Source organism: Prinia subflava, chromosome 19 (genome assembly GCF_021018805.1).
Source record: "Prinia subflava isolate CZ2003 ecotype Zambia chromosome 19, Cam_Psub_1.2, whole genome shotgun sequence".
Taxonomy (NCBI): domain Eukaryota; kingdom Metazoa; phylum Chordata; class Aves; order Passeriformes; family Cisticolidae; genus Prinia; species Prinia subflava.
The window spans coordinates 10,130,570-10,157,826 of NC_086265.1; the positions used below are offsets into that span (position 1 = coordinate 10,130,570).

The window sequence follows — 27,257 nt, forward strand, 5'->3', positions numbered from 1 at the left end:
AAAATGGGCAGAAATGCAGCAGAAGTATTCCCAAGGGCTGGGACAACTCTACTGAAACTGGGAGCTTTCCTTAAAGCCTAACATTTAATTCAAACAATTTTAAGTTTGTCATTCTTATAAAGTACAAGCTGTGATAAGCTCTCTTCTTTCATTTCTTCCTTCAGTCCAAGTTCCAAGTGAAAGCAGAATTATACTCTTTAAGAGGTTTTTTTTTAATTTGTTTGTTTTATATTGCAATTTATTGATCAAGCAATCAGACACAGGTAATTTGATTTTTAGCACATACCATTTGTTCTCTGTGCACATAAATAGGAGAAAAAGAGAAAATGTTTGTATATAGATTCTACCTTGTTCTAGATCTCCATTTTATTGCCAGATCTTGCACATTATCCAGGCACACTATTATCTTACACAGCAGTGTATCTGATTTTCTTTCAGTATTCTTCACAGTGTGCTTTTCAGAAATCTGCTGGTTTTAAAGTAATGATGTCAAAAGTTCTGTCCCTCTCTTCAGATTAATAGATTGTCCAGAATACAACAGAGATGAACACCTTAGGATGTGGGGACTTGCCAGTGAAAGACATAAATTATAGACTTGTTTAGATATGCTCAACTCTTCATTTAAAAATAAAAAGGTGCCATGCCCCCATTTCTGTCCCCGCAGGAAGAATGCAGTGGAGGTGGAGCTGACCAAGTGCAAGATCGACATGATGTCCCTCAACAGCCAACTCCTGGATGCCATCCAGCAGAAGGTGAACCTCTCGCAGCAGCTGGAGGCCTGGCAGGTGAGCACCCCGGCAGGGCAGGGGCTGGGGGACCCCAGGGCCACCTGTGGGGGACTGTCCCCCCTCCCTGGGGGTGTGTCGTGTTCTCCGCCTGGGCATCCATGCACTGGGTGTTTGGGGGCATGGGGTGGAGCTGCCCCTCCCTGCTCTGAGCCTTTTGGCTGTGAGCTGTTAATTCTACAGCTCTAAACTCTCGTTTCAAGTGGGGGAGCAGACTGTGCTCCTGGCAGAATGGGAAATGTGCACGTTGTTCTGCCCCAGGTGGGGAGGGGTCCGTGCAGGAGGTGTCCCTAGGCAGGCACACCGTGGGTATGTGTGGGCACAGCCTGTCTGTGCATCTCCATGATGGAGCAGAAAAGTGGGAGAACAAGGTGGTGCTGATTTTTGCTGCACTGTTTTCCTCAATTCCGAAGATCCATCAAGAAGGAGAAGCTAAAATTCCAGTTCCTCACCAAGGTAAAAACACAAAGTCATGGCAGCTCCACAGCTGCCCTGGAGATGCTCTGCTTGGGGTCAGTGGGGAAAACCCTTGTGAAGGCAGAGAGCCCTTGAGAGCAGACAAAGCTGCCTCCTCCCAGAACCCGCACCAAGGGAGGGCTACTTCAACAGAAAATAAAGCAGACTCGAGAGAAAAGGTCTGTGCCATTTATATTGATTTGTTGCAGACCATGCAAGACCCCAGCTCTACTAACAACCAGCCTGACCAGTAGAAACCTTTCCCGTACAACCTCGATCCTGTTTCAACTCCACTGTGTTTTCGTTTCTCTCTCTCTCTCTTTTTTTTTTTTCCCTTTTCTTTTCTTCTTTCTTTTCTTTTTCCTGCTTACAGTTTGCTTCCTCAGGGCTTTTTACTATCTGGCTCCTTTGGTTTCTGATCTAGTGGCCTTTCTCAGTTCCTGTACCAACAGCTTTAGTCGTACACCCCTCCTGCCTTTGAGGTGAGCTCCCCACACCCACCATCCCCTCTCCATGTGCTGCCACCATCACCCACATCCTTCTCTGCCCTCACCATCATCTGGCAAGAGGGGCCAGTGGGGGTTTGCATCACCCACCAGTATTCCACCCACACCCCCCATCCCAGCACCAGCCAGGGGCAGCATCCTGCACCCCATGGTGAGGCTTTACCAGGGCACCCCAGGGAAAGCTAGGCTGAGGTGCACATGTTATTAACCCTCCCCACATATTTAGTGTCTGGAAAGCTTCTTGAAAGACAGACTGGGGTTTTACTTCTCAGCCTCACTGTCCAGTAAGTGACACTCAGTGCTCTGCATAGGAGCTGCCTGCATCCAAGTTCAGTCTGGATGGGTGGTATAAAGTAAGGCCTACTTAATGTTAGAATAAACCCAGCTTAGGGGTTAAGAGCAGGTCCTGTCCCCAGACCTGCTCCCATCCGCTCTCTGAGCTGAGGCTCAGGCCTTCATGGCAGTAAGTTGTCTCCAACATACTGACCTGAGGAGTTACTACATACAGCAAAATAGCTTCCAGCCACCTCATGTCCCCTCAACAGCAGCTCAGCCACAGAGGCACAAAACAAGTTGAGTGATTTATGTATTTTGGGGACTATTTTGCAAAGGGTTGCAGAAGGTTTCTAATAAAATAGGATAAAAGTCTCTGCTTTAGCTGGGCATAATGGGATGCTTTAATCTGGTAATAATTTGCTCTTGCACACTTCTAGTCTGCATTTCACCAAGGGCTGTCAACAAGATTACAGTGTTCCCTAAGGACATAATCATACAGGCTATAAAATAGGACTCAAGGAAAAAAATCTCCCCCCCCCACCATCCAAATGCTTGGCTCTGACTCACTCATCTGACAGACAGGGACTCAATGCAGTGAACTCTCAATAGTGCACACTGTATTTTTATATATATATGCTATTTTTATGTGTGTATATATATATATAAATATACATATAAATCATTCTCATCCTTTGTTGTATGGTCGATCAAGGACACAGATCTGCCATGCAGGAGCCTGGGCACCTACTTCATTTAGCAGAAGAGGTGCCTTCAAAATCCAAGTGCTGTACATTTTCACATGGAGCTTCAGCTCTGGAAACCTGTCTCACTGATATTTCCTACTGATATTCAACTCAACCTCTTCAACTCTCCCTCTGCCTTTCCTCTCTCCAGCCCTGCACTAAAAAGACCCAAAGCTTCCCCAGTCTGTGTAGCTCTGCACCCTCCTGCTCCCACAGGGGAGGTCCCCATACTAAATTCAGGTCCAGGTCATGGCTATCAATCCTTTTCCCTGCAGAAAGTGCTGCAACAATAGATTTGCCATTAAGCTTCCAGTCCCAGCTGGCTGATCTGATCCCAGCCCAGAGCAGCTGGGGCACCTGCTGGGCAATGGCAGCACCTTCCCCTCAGTCCTGGGGCTGAATGAAGAACACTTCCACCACTCCAGCCCTTCCAGAGTATCCCTGTTCTCACCAGGCAGTGTCCTCAGCCCTAATCAGGGACCAAACCCCTGCAGAGAAGTTGATTCCTCCTGTGGGGCTAGTTTGTGTACACGCATTTTCACTAAGCTGTAGCTTAAGTATGCAATTGAAGGAGAAACAATGGATCTGCAAGTTTAAAATTTGTAAAATTTATAGCCAGGTTTTCAAGGAAGATGTTAGCACATCATAAGTGGCAACAGAACTGGATAATTATTTTGTATAAAGCAGCTTCACTGTGGTGCAAACATGGACAGAATCAGAGCATTTCTGGTACATCTGAAAAGCCGCAGTTCCTGTTGAGCTGTCAGTCAGAGCTCCCCCTGCTCTGCTGGCTCTAGGGGAAGGAGGGGGTCTAAGGACGAGCTCAGTTCTGTTTGGTGAGTCTGGTGCAAAGCCCAGGAGGGATCTGGTGGGCTCACACCTGCCCCAGCCCCTCGGCACCTTTCCCAAAGCAGCCCCGTGACAGTGGCTGTGCAGCAGCTCTGCCACCCCTGCCTGCCCACTAGGTGTGCACACAGACCTGCTCAGCTCAGACCTCCGTCCTTCTTCGGCCTTTGCTTTCAGCTGCATTTGCTCTTGTTCCTTTCTTCCCCAAAGAGGACATCTGCAAGCTGCAGACAGCAGAGAAACACAGCTTAGGGGTGGCACAGAGTCCAAGCAGGCACAGAGCTCCTGTGCGAGACCACCTGAGCAATTTATCCCTCAGAGCTGTGTGATGGATCTCCCTGACTCCCCGAGAAGCCTCACGGCAACAGGCACAGCTGAGCCGCTGCTGGGTGGGGACACAGCTCTGTCCCCGCTCCCGTCATCCCCGCTCCATCTCATCGCTGCACGCTTCACTCCCATTCCAGCCGCCCCGCCCAGCTCCCCGTGGGCATCAGCGGCCACTAACGCCCTGTCTCTCCCTCTGCTGCAGGATGACATGCACAGGGTCATTGACCAGCAGCTGATGGACAAACACCCGAAGGAATGGAGCCAGCTTGCTTATTCCTTCTCCAGTGGCTCCGGCGCCAAGCGGAGTGCCAGGCCCTCCCCCGCCTTCAGGCCGGAGCAGCAGGGGGACGAGCCCGTCGGGGCCGAAGGAAACCGTCTCTTCTCCTTTTTCAAGAAAAATTAATTTGAAAAAGAGAAAACTCTCCAACAATTTCTGCTTCGAGATGGGGAGTGGGGCAGCTGCCCAGCTTGCTGATGGACCCTAGTCTGATCCACTGAGTAAAAAAGAAGGGGGCAAAGGAGTTAACCCTTGAGACTCTGCACTATTTACACCGCACCTGGTCTGAACCAAATGTTTACATGAATTGGAGATTTGCAAATTGACAATGTGATTCTAGTAGAAAGAAACTTTTCTTATTCTCTAAGTGAAGTGATAAACTTCAGGGTATATGTTAGGCGCTTTGACACAGCCCAGTTTCTGCTGTGAAGAATACTCTGATTGTCTTAAAAGCATTCTTATGCTGGAGAAGGAAATAAGCAGCCCCAAGACAGAGCGGTGCAGGGGATTGAGAGCTGCTGTCACAGCGAGCACAGGGGGAAGAAGAGGGATGAATGCAAGAGGACAGAGGGGAGCCATTTTTACCACCCTGGCAGCTGTGACATCCTTCACCCATCCCACTGAGACTGGAGTGACTCTGGCCCCAGCATTTCCATGTTCTGACAAATGTAGCTTTCTCCGTGCTGGAAGTTGAGCCCTTGCTGCAGATCCTCCCTGGGCACCATCTCCCCTGGAGCCCTGCGTGGCTCCTCACAGCTCAGAGGACAGACAGGTGGTGTCACTGTCCTCTCCAGCTCCCTCCTGTCACAGAGGTAAGAGTTGTAGGCTGTAGCTACACAGATTTCTCCCCAGCAGACTGACCATCTACAACAGATTCCAGACTGGAGAAAAGTTGTGCATGTGCAGTCCTGGGGCGCCTGCAGTTCTTCCAATGGCCAAAAGGAGTTTGGGAGCTTTAGCAAGTCACACACCTCTCCCCAAAGCCATACACATCTCCCAAACAGAGTAAGAAAACTCATTTTAACTGGATAGGCTCCCAAAAGCCTAACTAATACTTCACTGGAAGCCCACTCCCAGTGATGTCAGTCACTCTTTACACTGGGTTGGCAGACTCGATCCTCAGAAAGCACACTGGCATCTGCCTTCACTGAAGCCAAAGGCTGTCAGGGTGTCTACAAAGCTCTGGGAAGCCTGCAGGTTGCTCTGCCCTATGCAGTAACATTGGCTATGGCCTGACAGAAAGGAGTATTTGTCCCTGCCTGGGGGTCAGTTGCTGCTCTGCCCTTTGCTGAGCAGGTAGCCCTTTGATCAAAGGTCCTTTTGATCAAAGATGACCAGAGCCTGCTTTGCACGACTTGATCAACAAGAAGGAATGTGGCTTTTTTTGATGTATGCACACAGCAGTGCTGGAAATCCTGCAATACTCAAGTAGGGACCTTCCCTCTGCACTGGATGGGCACTTTACAGCTCTTCCCCTTTAGCAGTCTACCATCACAAGCCAGTGAGGAGCACCAGGCTCAGTTCAGAGATGTCCTGCTGCTGTCATGCAATTTTCACACATCCTCCCAGCTCATGGTACCCACGGGCCCAGTTTGTTTCCTGCTGCTTTAAAGAGGCCACCACCTACACTGTCCCACAGCAGACAGAGCTGGTGCACCTTCAGCTCTGCCCTGCTCAGCAACTTTGGTGCTAACACACCATCCCACAGGGAGCTGCTGTCTGCTCGTTTCCTAGAGGAACAAGCTTTCTGCTAGAATAGGTATCAAACACCTCCTAAGCAGCAGGCAAGAGGCTGGTGGCTTAGGTTTCAGCCTACCTGTGGGATAGAACATCCATAATACCTCAGTACAAATGTCCTTTCTGCCTATGAAGATTTGAGCATTCCCAAATTTCCTTGTTAGCATGAAACCACCACACTGGTGTGAAATCATCTTGCACTAAGGCAGCTCTGGGTTGCAATGAGCAGAGTGCTCTGGGATTGGCAATGAGAGTGAAGAGCTGAGTGGTAAAACCCATCTACATGAAAGCAATGAACCCTGGAGTGCAGAGTCTGCTTCAGGAAATACTTGGGCAAAGCCCCACCAATCCCCCTTGATGCTTATGGGGAAAGGAATCAAGAGCCTCACGGGCAGAGGAGGAAACTGAACCTTGGCCTCTCCTTTCTAGGCAATGCTCAGCTGTTGAGTATCTGCTTGTAGCCACTTGTGCAAGCCGGGGGAAGGGCTGCAGTGCAGTGCCAGAGCTCCCAGTGCTCATCCTCCCCTGTACTGTGACTGACTCTGGGCAGGGCAGGGACACGGGGCAATCTCAGCATCTCCTGCTGCCACGGCTGTCACACCCACACGCATTACCCCAACCACTGGTACCTGCAACACGAGGCGTGGCTGAGGATGCAGTGACACCTGGGACACGGTGACACTGGGACACGGTGACACTGGGACACGGTGACACCTGGGACACAGTGACACCTGGGAACACTGAAAACAATGCTCCATCACAGGAGAGACACGTGAACATCTCGGTCCTCAGGGACCTCTCTTCTTCTGTCAGTTGTCATTTCCCAGACCCCACCAACTCTGTTCCAGCCACGTGCCCAGCAGTTGTGTGGCTCTACCCCCGGGAGGATGAATGGATGGAAGGATGGATGGATGGATGGATGCAATCCTAAGGCAAGGGCCTTAAGCTATCCCATGAAGATGCAGTAATGACATGAAGAAAGGTGCCTTCTGCTATGTTTGCTGAGGAAAGGGACTCAATCAGTTGCAGGGGTAGGCACAGCACATCTCTTCATTTAAGGAGAATCCTTGATTCCATTGCAATTTTATTTATTTAGTAAGAGTGATGGAAGAGATTACAAGAGGAAAGTCAGCATGTTCTAAGGTGCCAGTTGGGTATGGTTTCTTCAAACAAGCTCCTTCACCCTAAAGACTTAGTTGCACTACTAAACCCAGAGATACAAGAGAACTGGGTGTAATGAACTGGACAACACACCAAAGGAGACCTCCTTGCTGAGCTGCTACTCCACAGGAACAGAAACTGCCTTAACACAGCAGCTAGGTTTTGTCTTCTGTCTGAAAAACCTCATCTGTGCAGTCCTTCACACCCATTTGTCACGTTGTGTTCTAACAAGGTCCTGACTACTTCACCCTGTGCTGTCATTAACACTCACCTGTCATGGCCAGGAGCCGGAATCAGCCTTGCAGTGCTGGTTACAAGACACTTCACCCGTGGTACTTGACTCCTCCAGGACACACTCGGTGTAAAGGGAACTCTGGCTCCAGGGGATGAGATGGAGGAAGCACATTAATCCAGCAGGTACTCAGGAGCCCAAAGGAGATTTGAGGATTGGGATCAGCAGCTCTAAACACAACCCTCAGCCCTGCTTTTGAGATAAGGGTAAATAAAAGAGTAGTGCTGCACAGTCACTGTTCAAATATTGCACAGAGAAGAGATGCCTGCTGAGATTAAGGTTACAAAGGACTTTCCCACAGCTGAGTACCAGGTGACTGTTTGGGCAAACGTTTGTTATGCCAGCCTGAGGGAAAAGGGATCAGTCTCCCCTTCCTCAACTCTGCAAGGGAAGCAACTGTAAACGAGGAACAAATGTAAATGAAAGGCAAGTCACTAGCACTTTATCTTCATACAAACTTAGATCAGCAACTTGCCGTGGAGATGAACAGCAAATCAAAAAGTTACTGACATCAGAGTCACTTTGCAGAGAGAGCAGGAAGTGAGGCTGCAGGCAGGGCCACATGCACTTGTCCTACTTAGAATGGTGAATTCCAGATATGCCTCTCCATCAGGCAAACTCTCTGCTCCCCACTCGGCTATAAAAAGCAAGATTGTTTGAACCAAAAAGCCAAGAAAGGAAGTGTCTGGGTGCTGCAGCAATGATTCCCTTGGATTGAGAGGGAAAAAGCACACAGCAGGGACAAGCAGAAAGAATGTACCTATAGATATGTACATATACCACAGTGCTGTAATTTTTGTATGTAGCAGTCATGTAAATAAATGTATGGTTTTTATAAGATACATATTATAAAAATCTATAAAGGCATATTTTTAGTAAAAACAATGCTCTACTTCTTTTGTAAATAGTTCTCTTCAGAATAAAACAGATCATTTATACGATACTGCCTCAGCTCTCACCACTTTACTGTGCCCTGCTGCAAAACAAGCTCATTTTTGAACTGTCCTTTAACACCCAACAGCATCTTTGGTGCTGCATCAGCCCATTAAATTCAGCCAGGTAAATCCCCGTGTGTGCTTAGGAGAGAAGGGGCCAGGGCAAAAACATCTGAAACGTTTGTATCTCTTGGTGCACAGGAAAACAAAAAGTGGGTAAATCATCCCAACTTCAGCCATTTGTGTCCTTCACTGGCCCTGGGAAGGAGCTTAGACAGCAAACACAGACAGTGACTCACCCACAGCTGGCAGCAGCTCCCACAGCCCAGGAGCCCCCTCCTCCCACAAGGGCACAGAGAGCAAAGGCCCCTCCCAGGGCAGGTTCCATCCCAGCCCCAGGAGCAGCAGGGCCAGGCAAGGGGATGCTGCAGGCACAGCCACAGCTGCAGCTCCTGCACAGAGTAATTAAACACACTTTAATTTCCTGGGAAAGTGAGCAGAGACTCCAGAGGCTTCTCAGTCACCTCGGGAGGAAGAGCTTTCAGCTCAGTACCTTTTGTTGAGCAGAAAGACAAAAGATTACAGCACAATCACAGGCATCTCACTTCACATAGAAATAAGTTACCAGTTCCACCTTGCTCTTTCATTCAAACTAAAACAGCAACTAAACATTTGAAAACATTAATTATGGTTTTTAAAATATCCCCTCTCAGGAAATAACCCTTTGCACTCAGCAGCAGAGCTCACCCCTGGCTTGCCACCCTCCACCTCCAGGTGCTGGACAGCAGAGGAAACAGAGCCTCAAAAAAAGATTTGGCAGCTTGTAACCTTTATTTTTAGTTTTTTAAAATTATTTAAAAAGCATAATTAGAAACTTTCATTACAGAAATAATCCTAGCAAACCAGTTAGACATTCCATTGCTCAACATTTAGGAAACTTCACATCAGCACCACTAGAGACACGGTCCCCACCCCTTCCAATTGAACAGTGATGGCAAGAGCAGAGGTAACTGCTCCTCTACAGCCAGCTCTGGGAAAAAAAAAAGAAATTCCCCCTTTAAAGCCAGGAATCTGGACCTGGACTGATAGAATTCCAACCACAGCCACAAAAACCTGGACTCAAAGAGGACCAATTTTTCCATATAAGAGAACACTCCAGGCTTGGGTGCACCATTTCCTCATTTTATTGCATCATTTCCAGTAAATTCAGACAAGTTCTTTACTCCTGCCTATATGAAGTTACTCCCTCTAGATCTGCACACAGCTACCAAGGAGATTCCCAGAGTAAGGCAGCTGAGCCCTCAGCCTGCAGGGGAACCCCCAGCACAGCCCCGGGGCTGGCCCAGCTCCTCCCAGCACACACCAGTTCCACACTGGAGAGCAGACAGGACGCACTGGTGTGAGCCAGGCCTTCCACAGCCACTCCAGTGTTTCAGTGATCAGAGCTCCCTCCAGCAGCACCATCCCAGCTCAGTCCTTGGGTTACCAATGCCAGATATGTGAAGAGAAGAGATGGGTGAAGGCAGCTGGATACGTATCCCCAGCACCTGAACTGGTTAAAAACCCACGTGTTACACATTCATTGTTTGCACTTTGGAAAAACTCTTAAAGTGATTGATTGTGATGTGATTGTATGATCAGGGCTCTTACCACAACCTGAAAAAATCTAAAAAAATGCAGGCAAAATAAGTGACTAAAATTTAGCCTCTCCTGGGGAAAGGGTGAGGAAGGGAGAGAAGTGGGCTGATTCCAAGCTCATGGACATGGGTGAATCACATCCTACCAAACTAAGGCCAGCAATTCCACAGGGCCACTTACTGGCACGTGGAGTATGTCCACCTTCAAGGCCTTCAAGGAAGTCATACCCTCCATGCCTTTTAAGGTAAAATTATTTTTCAATATCATTTAGGCAATAATTCAGGTTCTGAGCATGTCCTTTCAGCCCAGACATTGGATATTTTAGTTACACACACATACACTCTCCACCTTTAACTACATCTATTCAGGCTGAGGAAGTGAGCCCTTGTTTTCCCAGAAAGGCTGACGAGGGCCAGGAAAATGTTGCTGAGCACAGCAAGCCCAGTTTGTTTCCAAGTGTGATCCTCCACCACCACATAACCCAAGCAAGCAAGCTTTCCATTTCTTTGCATTAAACAGCAGTCCTCCTTCCCAACAGAAGAATCCTGGGAATGATTCTGCAGCTTTCATATTCAGACATCAGGAAGAAGAGCTGGATTTTATTTCATGCCTTTTCTCTCTAAAAAACAAAAGCTTTGCCACCAAAATTCACATTCAAGTTCAGATTGCCTATTTGTGGACAAGGGCAACAAGGAGAAGTTTGGGGTTTTTGGCAGAATCACATGATTTTTGTTCTTCTCAAAAGAAATGGACCCTCACTTAGGACACTGGCAGAACCAGAAGCAGAGGTCAAAGTTGTTAAACTTGGCTTTAAAAAAAAAAAAAAAAAAAAGGTTTTATCCAAACAAATCCCACTTCTGCAGGTCAGTTTGTTTTCCAGTATCTTGATACAAACTACAGGAGAGCACAGGTACAGCTGGGCTGCAGCACAAGGAGGTGAAACCCAAGGATCCAGCCACAGATCTGGAGGATGGCAAGCTGAAATTCCAGGTCCCAGCAGCAGCTCCAGCTGCCAGCCCAGGGGCTGGGGAAATGAAACCCCAGGCTCCAGCAGTGACACCTGCAGTCCTGGTACCTAGGAAAACACAGCCTGAGCCCCAGGAAAAGCCTGGGACTCCAGGAGAAGCCAGGGGCCCCAGGGGCAGCAGCTGCCAGCCTGGAGCCCAACAGAAATGCAGCTGGAGGCCCCAGGAAGCCGTCACTGCCAACCTGGGGCCAACTCAAATTAAGAACTTTTAAACTTTCTCTTTAAAAAGATGAACTCTGCAGTCCATGATTGGTTGACATTAAGAAGGCAGAAGCCAAAGCGACAACAGGGAGGCGAGGCTGGTTAAAGCAATATACATTATATACAAACTCTTGGGTTAATTAGTCCACTTGGTAGGCAACGTCCCTCTTGTCTACAAGGCGCACTGGAATGAGCAGGGGAGGAGAGGGGGGCAAGATTCCATCCCACACCTTCTTGGCACTGCAGTGGTAAGGTGCCAGCGCCTCTTGATAGAAAACATGGAGAAAAAAGAATCTTTAAATAACGGCACAAAACTGAGAAAGTCCTCCCAAAGCCTGCCCCAGTGGAATTGCCCGAGTCTAGCTGGAGGGGCTGATCTGTCTGAGAGCAGAGTCTCTGCAGCAGGGAAGGGGCATTAGCAGCACCGCTTCTTCCTTTTACTGTTCTTCGTTAGCTTCACCACATCGTTCTGTTGCTGCTGTTGCTGCTTTGCTAAGTTTTCTTTCTTTGCTCGCAGGACAAGCTCTGTAATGCAATTAAACATCTGCAAGAGAAACAAGCACACTCAGAGCACGCCAGAACTCGGGCTGGCTCCTGTGGGGTGCTGCTCCTTGGAAGCCATTCCCCTTTTCTGTGTTTCAATAATGCTTCAGAGACCTTCCCCAACCCACTGTGGCCCAAGTGAAAATCCAGTACCTTTTCCCAACCCACTCCCAAACGAAACAGTACCTCTGTCCCTTTTTAAAAACCAGGGCAGTTTGTAAACCGAGGCCAGGAGTGAAGCCTGGGCACTCCCACCTCCTACAAGCATTCTCAAGTCTTTCCTGCCTAATACGTGAGCACTGTAAATCTATTGAAAATGCAGTGTGGGCTCTTTCCTTTTGCTTCCCCAACTCTTCCAAAAGCAGCTGAATGTCTCTTTTTGACATTTTACCTACCACTTGCAACTCATACAAGCACTTTTTTCTTTCTCAATGGGAAGAATGGAATTATTTCTTCCCACACCATTATCCCCACATCATTATATCTCTTCTCTTCTGAATATTACATTACCTCTTCCACATTAATATTTTCTTTGGCGCTGGTCTCAAACAATTGGATCTCCATCTGCCCAGCAAATTTATAGGCATCTTCTGTTTCTACCACTTTTCGGTCTGGGTCATCATTCTTATTGCCCACTAAAAAAGGAAAGAGAACAGAAGTCAGTTTGGTCTTTCAGCAGGCCAGCCCACTAAATAAGATGCTGTAGCTCCCTAATTACCTACCTAGTATCCTGCAGACATCATCACAATTTTGATTAATTTCATGCAACCACCGTTTTACATTCACAAAAGACTCTGCGCTCGTTACGTCGTAGACGACGATGACTCCGTGTGTTCCTCTGTAATACCTGAGGGGCACAAAAGGACACCAAGTGTTACCCCAAGGAATCACCTTCCCCTGAGCTTCTACAGGGTCACAACAAATCCTCAGGCTATGGAAATCAAGTGCCCCCATGTTCTTTCCATTGGGACTCTCTTGTAACAGCTTGACCCCAGGCTATTCCTCCAAAACTACAGAGCTCCCTGCTCATTCACGTTATACAAATATACAAATACATTTCCAGGTCCAAAGACTTTTAAAACCTTCTTTGTTCAGGCTGCCAAGACCATCAAGGTGAATGCTGTCCTCCAGCTGCAGGACCAAAGGCAATGGTACCCCCAGCACATCCTCAGAACTGGCTGTGATGTGAGCCTTGGGGCTGTGTAAGCCACATCGAGTTTTTGCAGTAATTCTGTTATCTGTGAACGGTCACCTACAGACTAAAATTTCAGCAGATCTCCAAATATACTCAACCTTCAGTCACAGCTCTCTCAAGCTCTCAAAAATTTCTGTCTTGTTGAGCGACTGTGTTCTGATCACACCTTCCTACTCAACAGATCCACTCCATATGTGCATTCAATACACTCTGCTACCTTTAGCCATTAAAAATAAGCTTTATTTCAGTTTATTCCCATTAGTCTTGGGCAACTGGCACCTTTAAAAGATGATGCACAAGTCTGATATGCAAGAAAAATACCTGAATTCAGGTTCCAACATTATCATCTGCACAAAGCTACCAAAGACAGACAGTATGAGCACCGTGGAAATGCTAAATAAAAAACCAGCAAGCTCCACCTTCTCAGTTTTCAGCCACAATCACAAGGCTACCAGGTACATTCCCTATTGGAAATCAGGCAGCTGTGACGCAAAAATTAAAAAGTAATTGAAACAGGAAACAGTTAACAGTGAGGTCTTCATCGGGATCCATATTTTATATTATGTGTAGCTTCATTCATTTCCTTTCATCCTCTTTTCTTTTTTTTGATCAATATTAGAATTTTTAATAAAACAAATTCAAGTAACCAACATACAAAATTGAGGATTTTCCCTTAAACTGTGACAGCATTCCTAGACCTTGCTGTCTTACCACAAGCACTTCTTGTAGGACATCCACTGGACTTCAGAGATGTTCACTGTGACCATTCTGCTCCTCTTTGATTTTTCCAACTCAGCAAACACACCTTTGAACTTCAAAGCCTTTGAATCTAACCCAAGCACACCTTTGAGAAGCTCTCAAAGCTCCAGCTCAGCTGTTGAAGTGCTCAAACAAGTCACAAGTCACCCTCATCATCCTCCTACAAGAGAAGCCACTGCCTTTATGCACCACCAGACAGAGCTGCAGAGGCACAGACCACCCCAGAGTCCCACTCCTTCCTCTGCTGATCCCTGCAGCAGTCCCTGGGCAGCAGAGCTCCTCCTGAACAGTCTGCTCCTACTGCCTGTCTGGGCACTTGCAGGAGACACTCAAATACTTCTCCCATGCCATGTTTTATACATTCACTTCCCTTGGCAAGAACTAACTCAGGTAAGAATTACTTATTCCCAGCCCAGAAGAAACCCTGTGCTTTCAAATGTTCTAGTCCCTTTGTAGTCAGTTCTTTCAACAACTTAAACTTGCTACAGCACTGCATTTGTGCTTTACTTGATAACAACTCAATTTTATTCATAACATGGATCCTTTAGAGGGAAAAGTACTCTGTGGCCTGAATACACATGTTGCAAAAATCACCCATCCTCTCCTGACACTAGCATGCCCTGCACACTGGTTTTGATGAATCCTGTTTTGTGTGATAACTTCAGAAAGGAAAAAATCCCCAATCCTACCAACACACTGGATTTCTCCACAGCTGAACAACAAACCAATTATCTTCAGGCTCTCCCATATCATCATCTCACAGTCTTTTAATTCAGCACCCTCAGGCTGACCTCCACTTCCTCAACAACACTGAGCATTGCATTTGCCAAGACAACGCTCAGCCCTTGGAGAAGCGCAGCGGTTCAGCTGCACCTACGCAGAGCTGCCTCGTTCTGCCGTGCACACAGAGCCCAGCCTGGCATCCCTGTCAGCCCAGCCAGGGGCCCAGCACAGCACCCTGCTGCTCCTCCCTGGCCCACGCACCTACATTTTCTTCTAAGCAAAGCATCTGATGTCGGGGAGTGGAAAGTGAGGCAGCGTCAGCACCGCCCGATTCTGCTCCCGGGATGGGGCTGTGGGCTGGACCTGCAGCAGAGACCACCAAATGGGAACCCTGCAGGAGCCTGGAGCTCCTGCCACTGATATTGCCAACCACCTCAACAGAAAGAGCTTCCTTTGTGCAAGACAGCAACCCCTGACTCCTGCTGAGTGCCTACCAGCACACACTGCTTCTATTTTTGGAAGGGAAAATTGTCTGGCACATCGTTCTGGAAAGGTTGCCAACCCCTCATCTACACTCAAATGTCATTTTTCTCTATTGGCTGTCATTACCAGGAGAGATAAGCCTGAGAGATAAGACCATGCCTACCTGTTATTCTCTAACTCTGTAGTCCCACAGCACACATTTTTTCTCAAAAAGCTGGTCATGCTGTTTTCTATCAGTTGTTAGATACAGCTCTGCATCCTAGGTAACATTTTAGTCTTAACAAGTACAGCGAAGCTTCTCCAACCCCAAATGCAGGACAGTAGCAGAAAACAAAATCTGATTTATCCTATCCCATCCTTCAACTTCCAGAATGATGCAGTGCAGAACTGCTTTTATAACAGGTTGTGGGCTTTGGCGAGTAGAGAACAGATGGGGCTTTTGGCATTCAGGGAGGAGTAGGTGTAAATTTTGTGCTTTTGGCAACCAAGAGGTAGTTGAGACTTTGACACAAGGGAAAGAATGTCTTATCTCCTTCCCATCCACATTTTTGGGGAAATGGAGACCACAGAAATGGGAGCAGAAGAGACCTGAAGTCCTCAATCTGAGCCTTTCGGTCACAGAGTGATGCTGGCTGTCCTCTGTGTGGTGGGTGTGCTCTGCCACGTGCTCTGCAAACCCCCAAAGCCAGCATCTGCTGGTGGAAATAGCTTTGTAAAATACAGAAAAAATGTTCTAGACCAGTTATTCATGTTAAGAGTTTCCATAAAAGTGTCCTTCTGAGGTGAAAGACAACCAATCTTGACGTGTGTACGCCCTTGGATGTTTGGTAGTAGCCAACAATCTCCCATATAGTTGGAAGAGTTCCTTAGACCTAGAGGCTTTACATTTAGCTTAGGTGTGGAAAAGGCTTTAAAAAGCCAACAGTTAAGTTGAAATAAACACCTTACTGCTTGTTCTACCACTAGAATTAATTTGGGGGTCACCCAAACTCAACACATCCTTCAGCCACCTGCATCCCCCCCACACAGACTTGGGAAACACGAGGGCACATTTGCCACTCACTGGGGCACTCCCAAATGCAAGAAAGCAGTGAGAAAATTCTCATTCTCCCTCCAGCAATTGCTTCCCAGTATTAACATCTGGAGTTATAACAACCAGTTTGATGGAGCACAGCAGCAGCTAAGTCAGAATTAAAAGAGGCTATATCAGTCCAGTAGGACCCATATGTTGTTTTTTTTCAGGAAAATAAGTAACTGCCAAATGTGAAAGACAGGTCACTGGTTTATCCAGCTTCTTTATTCATATTTCACTACTTTGTAGCACACATTTGCTTCATTTTTTCATTCATCCAGAATTCTAATCATTTCCAGAGACTTAATAATCTGGTTTCATACTCATCTTTCTTTCAAGTTCTTGGAAGCACATCTACTGTCAGTCAGACCAGCCTTTTAACTACTAGCCTTTTAGTCATATCTGCTTTACAAGACACAGCAATTCTGTCATCTCAAAGACCTTTCCTTCTCTCAAACATGCCATTCCACAGGAAACCATGGCAGAAGGTCCCTCTATCACTATTCATCCTGAGCTGGCATCTGACAACTATTATGTAAAGCTTCAATCCTAAACCCACAGTCCTGAATCAGGACAAAGTCGTCCTGTCTACAAGAGGAAATCAAGTGCAGGGACTGGCTGTTCATGCATTTTAAGTATTCCTGCTAATACAGCTGCGTCCTGGCATGCTAAATCCCTGGTGAATTTAAATCAAATTTAATTTGGATGACATTCCATGGCAACCAAGTTCACACAGATCAGCCTCTCCTCCCAGAAGGCACCAGCTATCCCAGTATTTCCACATTTAACAGACAATAAAACCAGCTGCCTTTATACTTCCTAGTCTGAAATTCTGATCTAGTTTCATTTTCTCGAGCTTCTGTAAAATACTCCACACCAACTTGATTTCTGTTCCGTAACCGTTTTATTCTGCTTTTCAGCTTTTGACTGTAGCTACAGTCAGCTGAAATCAAACTAATACAACCTTTTAGTGTTTCCCAATTCTCCACTATTAACTTCCTCCACCTCTACCATTTTGCAGTTTGAAGTCCACACAGCAGCACTACCAACCTATTACTGTAATTACCAGATGGGGTCTAATTTCAGGCTTGCTTGCCAAGCTTGGCTCAACATCAATCTGAACCCTGCCTTTCACTGTAAAGGGACTCCCTGACCTACTGTAATACTAAAGGATCACCTTTTATATTTTTAACTTCAGTCTAAACCTCAATCTAGTCAAAAACTAGGCAGCTACTACATTCTGTTGACACTCACACTCCACCCATGATTTGATAGCCAAGCCCTTTTGTAGGAACAAGCAAGGTTACTTGATTTGTCAGTCAGCTTAGGATAAATAAATCAGTTACAGTACTACTTTGCCAATAAATGAAAAAAAAATCAAGCCAGCCAGAACCATTTCTAAAATTTAACTCCTGTTATCACCTGGTTTTATAGGTGATATGATTAGGAACACTAGACAAGCACAGCCAACCAACCTAGCAAGAGGAGCCCTCACCCCACTTTAACCAGCATTCCCAAAGTGTTTTCCTCAACACTTCAAATGCACTTGGACACATGAACTTCTTCGCACAGAATTGCAAAAAATGCAGATTTTTTTCCCTGACTATGGATTCTGTAACTACCAAAGCAACGGCAGGAACCCCAAAATGTTAGCTGCCCCCAAAGTAAAATATGCCTCACTTGGGTAAAAAGCAATGCAAAAGGAAGCAGCAGCAGAGTTCCAACAGGTCATGGCACAAATGCCTCAAACCATTTCGGCTTATCTATTTCGGATGTTAATCAAGGAAAGAATTTACACAAAACACTACACAAAGTCTGATCTGCAGCTATTCCCATTGACAGAAGGAATCCTCCTTTGCTGGTATTCCCTGCTCAGTGCTGGACACACCATGGCTTCCCATTCCAGCTGGTATTCCCTGCTCAGTGCTGGACACACCATGGCTTCCCAGTCCAGCTGGTATTCCCTGCTCAGAGCTGGACACACCATGGATTCCTAACCCTGCTGGTATTCCCTGCTCAGTGCTGGATACACCATGGATTCCCAATCCAGCTGGTATTCCCTGATCAGTGCTGGATACACCATGGATTCCCAATCCAGCTGGTATTCCCTGATCAGTGCTGGATACACCATGGATTCCCAATCCAGCTGGTATTCCCTGATCAGTGCTGGATACACCATGGATTCCCAATCCAGCTGGTATTCCCTGCTCAGAGCTGGACACACCATGGCTTCCCAATCCAGCTGGTATTCCCTGCTCAGTGCTGGACACACCATGGCTTCCCAATCCAGCTGGTATTCCCTGCTCGGTGCTGGACACACCATGGCTTCCCAATCCAGCTGCTATTCCCTGCTCAGTGCTGGACACACCATGGCTTCCTAACCCAGCTGGTATTCCCTGCTCAGTGCTGGACACACCATGGCTTTCTGAGCTGACTGGTATTCCCTGCTCAGTGCTGGACACACCATGGCTTCCTAACCCTGCTGGTATTCCCTGCTCAATGCTGGATACACCATGGATTCCCAATCCAGCTGGTATTCCCTGCTCAGTGCTGGACACACCATGGCCTCCTGAGCTGGCTGGTATTCCCTGCTCAGTGCTGGACACACCATGGCCTCCTGAGCTGGCTGGCATCAGCCCCAGCACCCAGTGCTCATTAGCAGGCCCCGAGCCGTGCGGGGAATCTGCAAACAGGAAGGCCATTTGCTGACTCAGCAGTACTCGGGCTCTCTGACCCGCCTGTCACAGCTGACAGGGCCGCAGCACCGCACGGTGCCTCCCCTTCACCACTTCCTTCCCAAAGCTGCCTGCAGGGCTCAAACAAGAAGTGATGTCACACACAGGAACCCTACAAGAGGCAACCGAGCTTTTTCAAGCTAAGCACTTAAGAAACAATGGAAGTAACCCAGTAATATCCGTATAGGAGTGCAGAGGAAAGGGGCGGTGCACACATCACGTTCAACTTTGCCATTTATAGTGCTCTAGACATAACACAGATGTAACCAATCTCATTATTTTGAGGTCTGAGTAAATTAACCAGTTCATCAGCTGAAAATGATCCTCCTCTCACATAAGAGCCAAAGGAGAAGTGAGTCATGAAAGACCAAGTGAAACACATGGATCTTTCAAGAATTATTTTGGATAAAACCCAAGGAAACAAAAGTTCCATTTCCAAGTGCACTTTTCCCTCTTCCCCCGTGAGGAGTCCACCTTTACTGCAATCAGTTTACAAACACATTTTATTCTTAGTTCCCACCACTGCAGCTCTAGGTGTGGTTTCTTCAGGAACAGGAAAAGCTCTGCACACGCTGTTCGAAAGGACAATGAGTTCGAATCTGAATTCCAACCAAGGAAAAGGTTAATATCATGTGGGCGTCTGCCTCAGCAGAACTCCACACAAAGATAGCTGCTAAAGCATTTGTCCAAAAGGAAAACGGGGGATCAGAAATCCTGCTCTTCAATCTCCAAGCTGTTCATTAGTTATATGACACTGACAGAGGGTTTGCACTCTCTTTCTGCAGTGCATTCAATCAGAAGGTGAACATGGACAGGCACAGAGGCAAGTTGTCTACTACGTGCAGTCTAATAATTCCATTTCTACCATGTGGAAACCAGCAGCACAGCAATAAGACAAAGCCACCACAGAAATGCACAGAAGGGTGAGGAACTCTGAAATCCCAGTTCCAAACCTTGCCAGAATATCACCACCACGGTCGGTTCTGAGACAGCTGAGAGAAGTTTCACTGTACAGACCACAGAGCTGTACACCATCAGTTACTGCAACACTTCAATACCTAAACCCCAGCTCTGGACTAGGAGATCCAGACCCACAGCCACACAGCACACAGGCCAGCGTTACTCACGTTGATGTAATGGTCCGGAAGCGTTCTTGGCCAGCTGTGTCCCAGATCTGCAGTTTCACCTTCTCTCCATTGATCTCAACTGTCCGGATTTTAAAATCCACCCCAATGGTGGTAATGTAGCTGCCTGGAGGGAAAGCGTGGGTAAGTGAGAACCTAAGGCTTGTTTATTTTGGATGTCCCAAAGCACAATTCTTGAACAGTACTTGGCAGCAGCTCTCAGACTGGACAGCAGAACAAGGTTCCCCATATCTGCTTACTGTTTAAAATGCCTTATATCATGATGATCTGCATATTTTTATCTGTAGCTAACAGCTTCTTTTCCTAGCCATAAAACCACTTTTCCCATTCCACCTTTAAAATTAAAAGCTCAGTATTACAAAATAAAGTTATTTTTCTATCCCCTTAATCAAGAGTATGCACTCAAATATCTCAAGAAATAGACAGTAACTATAAGAGCATTTCACTTGTGAGAATTTTGAGACCACACTTTGCTTTAAATGCTTGTGCAAACACTTATTTTGAATACAGTCTGTTCTAAAAGTTTTCCCCCAATAAACTGGTTATATCTCAAATGTAAGTGGTTTACCACAATACTCAATCAATCTAAATTCCAAATGGCTAATAGGAAGTCTGCAGAGAGTACGGCATAACCTCAACCACCTAAGCTGTTTCTGGAACCAACTCAGTATTTCAATATTCAGGGACTTCCAGCTGCGAGTGAGGATCAGACAGGATGGCCTGTACAGGCTTACTCCAAGAGATGCAAAGTGAAAAGCCTAACGTATTCCCAGCACAGCTATCAGTGGGCAAACACAGATTCCTGACCAACCAGCAGCACTGGAGCAAACCTAGAGCATTTCACTTACTGAAGGAAACAAACCACTCACCTGAGAAGGTATTATCTGCAAAACGCAACAGCAAACTGCTCTTGCCCACACCTACGACAAACAAACACAGCAAATGCTTCAGTACAGTCATCCTGGGGTCAGGGAACATAACAGTGTTTTACCATCCATTGCATGGAAATCAGCACATCATTTAGTTCCACCCACCTTGACTGCTCATCTCCACACTCTGCTTGGAGATTTGAGCAAGCACAGTCACACCAGGACTTGGGATGCTGCTGGTAGCAGTGCAGGGAGGGGGGACTTGTGTCCTCCCTCCCCAGCCCTCAGCAAACCCTCCAACAGCAGCTTCTGAACTGTGGTCAGTTTAAGAGGTCAGAGAAGAACAAGAACTAAAAGCAAGTTTACAATCAGAAGGCTTACATCTGCTAGGGAAAGAGCCAAAGCTGAGCATGTCCTGTGAATTAACAAGGACTCAGAACAGTGCTCTGAATTCAGCACTCATTGAATTTCACATCGTGTGTGATATCAGGTACACCCCTGCCTACCTCCCATTCTGTGTGGAATTTGGACTGCCCTGACAATCACGCCAGGGCTTGGTATACAAAGATCACATCAGCATGGCCACAGTCTAACACAAGCCTAAACCAAATGGGAACTGGGAATCACTGTCCTGTATTGCCACCCAAAACAGCCTTGTTCCACATCTAACAGGAAGGACACACACCTTTCTGAAGCTGTACCTGTTGCCAAAACGTTCCATGCAACATTTCTCTAAATGCTTTGAGTAGCACTTCATGCAGGTTTTTCATAAGGGATTGTTTGCACCCTGATCACACCCTGTTGCAGGGAAGCATTTTTCACAGTGCTTCAGACCAGAACTGTAAGAAACTCATTCCTCAACACCCACCTAAGGGAATCTGGGTATCCAAATGCCTCCACGTTGTTATCTCTGCATAACATCTCTGCTGTTAATGACCCTTCCTCCCCAAAATAAATCTGTTATGGCATGAATAGGAAATTCAATTTCACCAGGGTAATTATCTATTAAATCTTTTCAGGTAGAAGTTTTTCAAGGTAATTATTTTGATGATGTATAAACTGCAAGTTCTTAACGGAAGACCTATGCAGAATTCCAGTAGTTCTCAGCTGCTGGCATGTGACAACAGCTACCAACAAAAAATAAAAACCAACCTAAAAATCCACATGATTACAGTAAGCCAGGTCTCATTTGCAAAGAGTTCAAGTCACCAGCCATCTGGAGAAGCCATGCTCATTTCTCATTGCTACCAAGCCAAGAAGGAAAAGAGGAAAGGAACTAAAAAATACAAAGTTGCAGCATCCATATAATCAATACCTCTGAGCTCAAAAAAGGTAGAAGAGCAGTTCCTGTACTTTAACAGAGGACTGGTTATTTAGCAACAGTTAAAGCTCTGCAAATACCAGTCAACTAAGGAAAAATAAGAAACTAAAAGAAAACAAGAATGTTTCAGCAGCAAGTGCTGTGCTTCTTGACCAGGCAGCCTTGGCCTTCAGCTCAGTGAAAGGCAAGAAGGTGCTGGAAGCCGCAGACCTGTCAGACCAACCACAGCACCATCCCCGAGCTCAGGCAGCCCTGGGCGATGCTGCAGAGCTGCACATGACACTGCTCTGTCACACTGCTCTGTCACACTGCCCTCCACTGCACGGCTCCCAGCACTGGCAGCTCCCAGAGAGAAGAAACCTCCCGAGCTCAGGAAGTTCGACGTGCTCCCAGTGACAATGATCTCACTAAACAAACACTGCCTCTGACCCACACTCTTCACGCGCAGAGAAACCACACTCTTGGTGACCCCACACTTCCCACACAGAGCTGTTTGAAGATCTGAAGAGAAGGCTCGCAGGGCTCTCAGCTTGTTGAAGACAGCAAAATGAAACAAAACCAAAAAAAAAAGGCCTATTGACTTTGCACAATTAGAGTTAAAAGTAAATTTCAGTGTCAGACAAGATTCTAAGACTCATATCTTACTGAATGGCAGAGTGAATTAAAGAAGCAGATGCAAAGCACAGATCATCTGTATTATTTTTAAATATCTGGCACAGCTGAAATCCCCAGCAGCTTTTCAAGATGACCTGTTCTAAAAACACACAAACCTACTACCCTCTTGACAGATTTGCATACAGGGGAAAGCAGATGAGACAGAACTATCCTATCCAATAATAGTCCACTTCCTATTGCAGGGAATAAAATGTCAATAAACAAGACAAGCAAACTGTTTCGTGAAAGCAGGGACAAAGCCTTGCTGTTGGGGTTAGCAAAAACAAAACCAAAGAAAAATCAATAGTCAAACTACATAGTGAGATTTAATTACAGCAGAGAACCACGGGCAGCCTGACAATTCTCACAACACTCCTTTCACTGGATACACTACAGGGATTTTGCTTCAGAAGACCAAGCTGAGAAAATTTATTTAATTGTTTAAAATGAGAGGTCTTCCTAAGAGTTTTCACCATCCTGTTTATCTTGCCTGAACAGTTTTGGAACTCATCAGCAAGCAACAGAGTTACTGCTCAACTCAGAAAGCAGCATTTGGTTGTAATAATCCACAGGCTCCCAGAACTGCCTGGGGTTTAAGCTGCTCTGAAGCTGTTGTCTTGTCTCCCTCCTTAGATCCCTTCACGCAGACACAGTTTAGTGCAGAATGAAACATCTTTTACATGAAGCTGAAGCTTCTGAAGGTGACAACTGCCAAGACCGTGCAGCATTACCCTTTCATCCAAGAGCTGTGCCTGCCTGCATGCCGGGACCTGCCGCCCCACGGACCACACCTCTGTTAAAAGAAGAGGGTGGATGCGCCCTTCTCCAGTTTATGGAAATTCTACTGTAAGCTGCTGGAGTGCGACCAACACCGAGCTGCACTGAACCTTCCCAGTCCCAATTCTTAGGTACCCAGACCAAAGCACCAGACACTGGCACAGTTCACACCTCAGCCCTCCAGAAGTTTCTGAGGTTGCTGCAGAAGTATTTAAAGGTCTATTTTCAAAAAAACTCAAACTACGCCTTTATCTCCTGTTTTTAGGTATTTGCATCCTATACTGTAATGAGAAGTATGCAAAGCTACCAGCTCTTCCATGATTTATTAAAAAAAAAAAAAAAAAAAAAAAGGAACTCTAGAACTGAGACTTCAAGGCTGAAGCACAGAAAAAGGCTTAAGGAATAATTAAGATAATAATGACTGTTAAAACGTACTAGCTGCCACGCTGGAAACACCAGTCCTTAGGGCAGCCAGCCCTTCCCATGGATCCCTAAAGTCCCTGTCACAGGGGAAGGGAATTCCCTCCTCATCCCAGCAACAGATCAGTGGGCGCCGTCAAAACATGCGCTCGCCAAGGTTGATGCCGGCAGCATTGCCGGTGCCGTCCTGACTTCTACGTGTCTAATCTGCCTTTTCCTAAACCCAGCCAAGCTATTTACCATAATATCCTGTGGTAGCCAGTTCCGCAGGTTTATCAGATAAAACCTCCCGAAGCCCAAGCGAACGCGCCCCGCCATTCACACACAGCGCGGGGTCCCGGCTCAGCCCCGCGGCACCGGCAGCACAACCGCAACGCCGCGGGTGCCCCGGGCGGAGGAGGCCGCCCCTCCCCGACCCCCCCGCGCCGCTGGCCCCGGCCCCGGCCCCGCCGCCGCACTCCGGCCCCTCACGGCCCGAGGGGCGGCCACCCCGCCAGCGGCCTACCCACGCCCCCGGGCCGCGCCGCCCGCGCTCACCGCTGTCGCCGATGATGAGCAGCTTGAAGAGGTGGTCGTAGTCCCGGGCCATGGCCGGGGCGCGGCCGCGGGCGGCGGAGCGGGCGGGGGGGGGGGGGCGGGGGGCGGCGGCGGCTCCGGCCGGAGCCACTTCCCGGACAAACAGCCGGAACTGACAGCGGGGCCGCCACCGCGCATGCGCGGGGCCGCCGCCAGGGTCCGCCAGCTGCGCCGCCGCGCCTGCGCCGGCCCCGCCCCGCGGCTGCGCGGGAAAACGGCCGCTCCCTCGCGAGCCCGCGCGGCTGCGCCTGCGCGCGAGGCGGCGGCGGTTGAGGCGGGCGGCGCGCGCCGGCGGCCATGGCGGGAGCGTGAGGGACCCGGGGGGCTGCGCCGCCCGCGCCCCCCTTCCCCTCCACGGGAACATTGTCCTCCCCCCGTACCGAGCCGCCGGGAGACCTCCGTGAGGCGCCAGTGTGTCCCCTTGCTTCCCGTAGGTGCCTGTGTGAGGATGCGGCAGAAAGCGGCGATGCCCCCTGCAAAGCATCAAAGGCGTGAGGGAGCCCCAGCACTCCCAGCTCTGCTCCAAAGGAGCGATTTTGTATGGGTACAGGAACAGTTCCCATCGCAGCCCAAGCCGCAGGTGAGGAGCCCACAGCAGTGATATGAAATGCCCAGGTGTGTGTCACAGGCTTGGCAAATCAGGCTAGTCTGAAATGAAATTCCTGGGGTTTTTAATTCAGAGATGTGCCTGTGTATGGCTCAGGAAGGGCCTTGACCTCACGCCCATCCCCGTCCCCAGCCCACATCTGCAGTTCACAAGCACAGTCGTCCAGCTGCCCAGCTGATTTTGTTATCAGTTGCACAGACACTGACTACACAAATTCTGCAAGACTGTGGTCACTTTTTAGGTGATCGCCATTTCTAAGCAGAGACATGCCACAAGACAAGTGCTGAGTTCTTGCTCTGATTAATTTTTCAAAAAAAAACTTCTCACTGGTACTTGAACTCCTGAGATCAAGTTGAATTAGTTAATGAAACCTGTCTTACTAACATGCATTGTCATTCAGATGGGAAGAGGTATATTATCACTAAAGAAATTGGATTATTATAGATTATAAATGAGGCTGTATTAGGAAGAATTTCCTCCCTGTGAGGGTGGGCAGGCCCTGGCACAGGTTGCCCAGAGAAGCTGTGGCTGCTCTTGGATCCCTGGAAGTGTCCAAGGCCAGGCTGGGTGGGGAATGGGGCAATCTGGTCTAGTGGGTGGTGTCCCACTTAATTATAAACCTTGCTTAATCTTAACCTTCAAAAACGCATTATAGGTTTCAAAGTTCACCCCATCAAGGTCTCCATATCCTGAAATGCACTCGTGACCTTCAGCTCACATTCACTCTGCAACTCATGCGTTTTAAACATCTCACACACACACACATATATATATGTGTATATGTACATATATGTATATACCTCACCCACTCCAAACAGCACTGGGGCAGCCCATCATGCAGCCCAGCACCACCAGAACAGGATTTCCCTGCAGCTGCAGGGAAATCCCTTGAATCCAGCACACAAACCACCAGCTCAAACTCAAAATGACACTGACTCCTCTATTACCTCTATTTTTAAGCTCATGAAACCTCATCGTGTGAAAAGCGTGAGGCCTCATGAGGTTACCAAATAAAATGGACAGTAAGAACTGTGACTAATCAAAAAAAAAATCAAAATATTTGAATATTTTATGCTTTTACATTTGTCTCTCTTCCACTGCAATTTTTAGCACCTTGGAAGTTTAAACCTCTCTGATAAATTATTTTTTGATCTTCTTGAAATACACACAGTTCAGCTGTCACTCAGAGACAGTTGCTTGACAGTTCAAAGATGTTATTACCATCAGTTGTAGGGAAAAATTGTCTTTTACTGACAACTGGTATTTTTAAGACATTTGAAATGAGAAAAAAAAATTAATTCTTTAGTCTCCAAGTTGGCACAATCGATTTATCAGATCTCGTGTTGTAGCAAAAATTACGGGTATTTTATCTCTGATATATTATACTGCAGTGTATAAATAGTTCAGCAAAAAGTAGCTATCAAAATCCAAATCGAGTGTTTCATTGTGACTGAAAAATCAGCATATTCCCCACAAGTGCAAGTGAGCTCCTACCTTTTACTCCTCCCTCTCAGGAACAACCAAGCTCAGTGCAGAAATTCAGGTGCTCTTTGGGAAGATGAATGAGTTTCTCCACTTGCTGCTGCCTAAGATGGAAATACAAATCATCAAAATAAACTAAGATCTTACTGGCTAAAATGAACACATTAATAATAAAGGCTTCCTTTACCTATAATTTTCTTTCCCATGTTTATGTGGAACATCAATTGGAATCAGGATAGGTAAGCCAAGGTGCCCATGATAAGGAGCTCAAACAGCCACTCTTCACCAGAACTTCATTTTTTCATTCCTTCCTGGCTGCAATGATGGAGTGAGTGATTCCAGTACAACCACTGAGCTTTTTGACAACTGCTTAGTAGGTTTTGAATGGCATCAAATTTTATACACGTTTCAGGGCAAAGGTTTTTGCATTGCATGGTTTAACTGCTGTTCCTGTGATCCCAAAGCACAGCTCATTCATCACAGGCAAAACTCATTCCAGTGCCCCAAGCTGCCAAAGCTTTAGGAGCATTCAGTTGAGTTTTCACTCTTGAGTGTTACTAATTCAGTGCAAAATATGTAGTTTTAAGATGATGTCAGGTTTGCAAGTATTTTGAAAGGCAAAAATCAGAATTACAACCCACCTTCAGAATGCAGCTAAATGTGATGAAATAGAACAGTTTCCATCAGAC

The 27,257-nt window shown here is 47.1% G+C and overlaps 3 protein-coding genes across 4 annotated transcripts in view; 2 read left to right on the forward strand and 1 right to left on the reverse strand.

Moving 5' to 3' along the window:
- BICDL1 (BICD family like cargo adaptor 1) overlaps window positions 1-6,676 on the forward strand; it is a 47,551-nt gene extending 40,875 nt beyond the window's left edge. For both annotated transcript variants that reach the window (XM_063416167.1, XM_063416166.1), the window contains 2 exons: window positions 665-785; window positions 4,142-6,676. In XM_063416167.1, coding sequence (XP_063272237.1) covers window positions 665-785; window positions 4,142-4,342 — 322 coding nt within the window. In that variant the 3' untranslated portion in view covers window positions 4,343-6,676. The remainder of the gene's footprint in view (window positions 1-664; window positions 786-4,141) is intronic.
- Window positions 6,677-9,149: 2,473 nt separating this feature from the next.
- Window positions 9,150-24,545, reverse strand: RAB35 (RAB35, member RAS oncogene family). Its single transcript, XM_063415610.1, has 6 exons — window positions 24,441-24,545; window positions 20,732-20,782; window positions 19,845-19,968; window positions 12,473-12,597; window positions 12,261-12,385; window positions 9,150-11,751 (listed from the first exon to the last, which is right to left on the reverse strand). Exons 1-6 carry the CDS (start codon window positions 24,490-24,492, stop codon window positions 11,623-11,625), a joined length of 606 nt encoding a protein of 201 aa, XP_063271680.1. The 5' UTR covers window positions 24,493-24,545; the 3' UTR covers window positions 9,150-11,622.
- Window positions 24,546-24,615: 70 nt separating this feature from the next.
- LOC134560410 (serine/arginine repetitive matrix protein 1-like) lies at window positions 24,616-26,722 on the forward strand. The gene is made up of 2 exons (XM_063416381.1): window positions 24,616-25,059; window positions 26,601-26,722. The coding sequence occupies exons 1-2, from the start codon at window positions 24,616-24,618 to the stop codon at window positions 26,646-26,648; spliced, it is 492 nt and encodes a 163-aa protein (XP_063272451.1). The 3' UTR covers window positions 26,649-26,722.
- The last annotated feature ends 535 nt before the right edge of the window (window positions 26,723-27,257 follow it).